Source organism: Labeo rohita, chromosome 19 (genome assembly GCF_022985175.1).
Source record: "Labeo rohita strain BAU-BD-2019 chromosome 19, IGBB_LRoh.1.0, whole genome shotgun sequence".
Classification (NCBI taxonomy): domain Eukaryota; kingdom Metazoa; phylum Chordata; class Actinopteri; order Cypriniformes; family Cyprinidae; genus Labeo; species Labeo rohita.
The window spans coordinates 5515913-5520903 of NC_066887.1; the positions used below are offsets into that span (position 1 = coordinate 5515913).

The 4991-nt window shown below is 34.5% G+C and overlaps 1 protein-coding gene across 1 annotated transcript; it reads right to left on the reverse strand.

Annotated features, from left to right (window-relative positions):
• Window positions 1-265: 265 nt before the first annotated feature.
• Window positions 266-2266, reverse strand: zgc:64022 (Ras-related and estrogen-regulated growth inhibitor-like protein). The gene is made up of 4 exons (XM_051136616.1): window positions 2118-2266; window positions 1982-2035; window positions 1815-1891; window positions 266-1502 (listed from the first exon to the last, which is right to left on the reverse strand). Exons 1-4 carry the CDS (start codon window positions 2224-2226, stop codon window positions 1086-1088), a joined length of 657 nt encoding a protein of 218 aa, XP_050992573.1. The 5' UTR covers window positions 2227-2266; the 3' UTR covers window positions 266-1085.
• Between the last annotated feature and the right edge of the window lie 2725 nt (window positions 2267-4991).

Genomic DNA, 4991 nt, shown 5'->3' on the forward strand with positions numbered 1-4991 from the left:
TGCCATTTTGTTGATACCAGTGAATCCAGTAAAATATTGTGCATCAATATTGTGAACTAATATATTAAAGGATGTAATTGTCATTTGTTAAAAGTCAGAAATATTAGTTGGGAGCAACAAGGCCAACCCATGACTTAAAAAAACAGACAACCTGCAGATTTCTGCTATTAGTAGTATTAATCATTTGACAAAATGTATTGTTTCTCACATACTAAAGTGTCTCACTGGACTTGTAGTACCTAAAAAAAACCCAGAGATATTAAAGTATTTCTCATGTTTTATTATAAAACAATATAAGCATATGTTTTTACACCTGCAATATATACAACAATCTGTGTTTGACAGTTTGTATCACCAGTGCATCGAATGAAACAGTTAGGATTTTAAAAACACAGTCAGGAACGTTTTTGGGCATTTTTAAATACAATATTCCACCACATCAATTCAATGTATGACTGTAAAAAAAAGTCTCCAGCTTTTAGCACTTTATATGACACTAATGCATGGACAACTTAGGGCAAGACAATTTAAACAAACATTTTCACAAAGAAATGCTACATTGTATCGCGTGTTAGAGGCCACATTTTAGAATCTGTCTCATTTAATTGCATAGGGACTAAGAGGGATTGAGCGAACAATTGCACTTATTAGCTACAGTAAAGAGAAAACTGACAGTTTACAGCATATTGAAAAACAGAGTGGGCAATGAGACACAGTTCTGCTTTTATACCTAAATCTAATTTGAACGTTCTTAGAACATTCCGGAATAAGGGGTGTTCACATAGATCACGTTTCTGCATTCCAAAACAGAATGAAAAATGGAACTTGAAAAGTTGAACTACTTTTAAGTTGACTGGTGCCTTAGTAGTACTGCTCATGACGTGAGATACTAAAAAAAAACAACAACAGCGATGCAATGGCCAAACATGTCCGTCCAACAAACAGCACAGATGATTGTTACATGAACCGTAAGATTGTCAACTTGCAAAAATCCAGTTGAGATCAATAATCAGTCTTTGTTCCAATATGGATTCCATAAAGGGCTTATCCCTGATTCTTCCACCGCTTTAAGGGGAAACATGAAGCTACTCAGTCCGCTTTCTTCCAAACACTGCTGACATGCTCCTCACGATACCTTTGAACCCTGCAGGGCCCTTCTTGAGTGCCCTAGCCTCTCGAATGAGCTCAAACAGTTCGTGAAACACCATCAGCACTCCATGGTACGTCTCGGCAGCGGAGACCTCAAAAAACCCACAGTCCGCAGAGAGCGCCAACAGCCGGCCCTCCTCACTGGATACTGTACGCCTATGCTGGAGGTCTCTTTTATTCCCCACAATGATGATCTGAGCTGTACTGGCCAGTTTTTGCTTGGCTTGTCGTATGCACTGCACTTGCTGCCGCACCACATTGAAGCTGGCTCGGTCACAGATGCTGTAAACAAGGATATAGCCATCTGCCCACTGCAGCTGTCTGTCACTGATGTATCCTGATTCCTCGCAATTCTGAAACAAAACATTTATGCGTTACTTATATTCACTTCACAGCATGCATTTCAATTATTGCATATCAAGTTTACTAGCAGCTATACAGTACTAGTACTTATTTCTTCGATGCTACCAACTGTTCCAAGAAGTATATATTTTTAGAAACTAGTATTAATTTATAAGGCACAAATGTCTATCCCAAGTCCTGACTGATCAGTAGATAATATGGATAGTAGTTCGTTTTAAGGAGTCAATGTTAAAATAGCTTGCCATATGTCATGCATTACAGTTTTAAGCATTATTTTATCTCGGAATGTCCGAAATGCTTACCTGCGGGCAAAGTGAATCCCATATGTTGAAACAAATATCACGGCCGTCGATCTTGTCAGTATGGCTGTATATTGATTCTGTAAATGAAAATAAACCGTTAAGCAAAACGAACGCTGTGTTACTGTAAATTACACTTGGGATCAAGTGCAGTCAGTAATGATGCTTACCTATATCTCCATATTCTCCTATGAACCGCCTTGTTAGAAAGCGCACGGTGAGAGCTGTGAAAAAGAAGAGATTGTCAGTGCTCTAATTCAGACTAAATGCATAAAGATAAAAAGCAACATTTGCTGCAGAACTCACCAGACTTTCCAACGTTCTCAGCTCCGAGTAACAAAATGTTGGCTTCCACTTTCTGCTGGTTGCCTTCCATGGTTTTGCTGCGAATGCGTGATTTCACTTGAACAACCATTGGTGGGTAGTAAAGCCTGCTGGTAGAGTCCCACAGTGAGCAGGTGCTGAACATACAGAAGCGCAGACAGAAAGCGTGTTTAAATAGGCTCGATATGCATGGGCGGGGCTTTCACCAGACTGACCAATCAGAGCGAAGTGCGTGTGTTGTTTTGGAGCTTTAATTTGGTACAATTTAGAACATTTTCTCAGCGAATAGGAAAGCATTTTTTTTAAGTTCATTTAAGATGAATACAAAATACAGAGATTTTTTCCCCCAATCTAATATTGTAAAATATATTATATGTTTGGATGAAGCAGACGCAAGTTCCTTAAAATGTAAATAATATAATGGACATTAATTCGAGAATTACATAATTTATTATTATTACAACTCATAGTGTATCACATTTCTTTAACGTTAAGTAGCTGCTGTGGTTCTTGTCAAGGCATGACACCAATCCAGCGAAGTGCTATGAATTGCAAATGCTTTTAAATGACAGGTTGTCTTTAGCAACTAATTACCACGACATTAAATTAGCATTTCAACACAAACCCATAGCCCTTCTTGATCCGTCAAGCCAAACGCTTTTTCATGACAATACTTTAAGTATTTCAGTAATTCTGCAGTTTGCTTAGTAATCGCTAGATGCTTTCAATTAGCATTTTTTTCCCCTGAAATACACAGCATGTTCAGGTCCTGATTTTAAACCTGTATGATTTTAAACCAGTATGAACACCTGATGTGTTCATACTGTGAATAATGTCATCAGTCTTCTGCAAACTGTCCATTTTTGACATCAACATACTCTATTAATTAATACAGAGCGACGCCTCGAGGTCGTATTTGACAATTTTGATTTTTTTTTTTTTTGGCAAAGACAACATTTGTCATTCTTCCCTTCTAAATTAAAGGTTATACACTAAAACATTCTCTTCTGCTCACCAAGTTTGCATTTATTTGATTCAGAAATACAGCAAAAGCAGTAATATTGTGAAATATTTTTACTATTTAAAATAACTGCTTTATATGTGAATATATTTTAAAATGTAATTTATTCCTGTGATCAAAGCTGAATTTTCAGCATCATTACTCCAGTCTTCAGTGTCACATGATCCTTCAGAAATCATTCTAATATGCTGATTTGCTGTTTAAGAAACATTTATTATTATTATTATCAATATTTAAAACAGTTGAGTACTTTTTTCAGGATACTTTGATAAATAGAAAGATCCATAGATCAGCATTTACCTGAAATAAAAAAGCTTTTGTAGCATGAACAATACTGTTCAAAACCTTGGAGTCAGTATAATTTATTCTTTTCTGATCAGTTGTGATGATAAAGACAGTTATAATGTTACAAAAGATTTCTATTTCAGATAAATGCTGTTCTTCAGAACTTTCTATTCAACAATAAAACCTAAAATTCTACTTAGCTTAACATAATAATAATAAATGTTTTTCCAAGCAGCAAATCAGAACAATGACAAGGATCATATGACGAGTAGTAATGATGCTAAAAATTTAGCTTTAAAAATCACAGGATTAAATTACATTTTAAAATATATTCAAATAGAAAACAGTTATTTTATATAGTAAAAAAATTCAAAATTTTACTTTTTTGCTTAATTTTGCATCAAATAAATGCAGGTCTGGTGAGCAGAAGAGATTTCTTTAAAAAAACAAACAAACAAACAAACAAACAAACAAACAAAAACATTACAGATCTTACTGTTCAAAAACATTTAGTGGTACTGGTAGTCTAGAGATCAACAATGTATATGTGCTCAGAAATGAAAGAAAAAAAAAAAAACGCCAACATAAAATCCTGGATTTCTTTGTAACATCTTTTTAGAATGTATTTAAGCTTCAAATAAAATGTAACAAAAAAAAAAAAAGTATCCAAAAAATGAAATAAAAAATAAAAAATAAAATGTATCCACTCATCTAAGGAATGAAATCTGTTTCCACAGTGTTGTCTCGCTGCTCCACCTGGTGGTCACATTAACAAATGACGGTGAATAAAGCACATATTTATAAATAGCGGAACAAGACCATTTGGATAAATTAAAAAGCAGACTAAATGTAAACTAGTCTAAAATACACTGTTGGTAAATACTTAAAGTGAGTTTTTGAGATTTAATGAGAGGAAATTCACATTCGCCTATGGTAATACGGACCGTTATGGTAATATTGTCCTTTGTCACATGCAAATCGACATCACGCTCACTTTAGGCTCTACGTGCAATATGCGCTTCTAGGACATGGATATGTTTTTAACTCCTTTATTTAGCCAGTACAGAGGGAAACTATAGAGGTTCACCTTCACACTTAAAATATAATGATATAGTAAAGTGTTTAAAAAATCTTAACTCACATAGTCTAAAACAGACAAAAATAGAAGATCCCTTAGTGGTTGTAGGTTTTGTACTGATTTCTGTAACCCCTCAGTCAACATACTGTTGAAGTCAAAAGTTTACATACACCTTGCAGAATCTGCAAAATGTTATTTTACCAAAATAAGAGGGATCACAAAAAAATGCATGCTATTTTTTTATTTAGTACTGACCTGAATAAGATAAAAGATGTTTACATATAGCCTACAAGAGAAAATAATTATATATATATTCAGTTTATATATATTAAATTTATGTTTGATTAATACTGTGTTGTTACCTGAATGATCCACAGCTGTGTTTTGTTTTTGTTTAGTGATAGTTATTTATGAGTCCCTTGTTTGTCCTGAACAGTTAAACTGCCTGTTGTTCTTCAGAAAAATCCTTCAG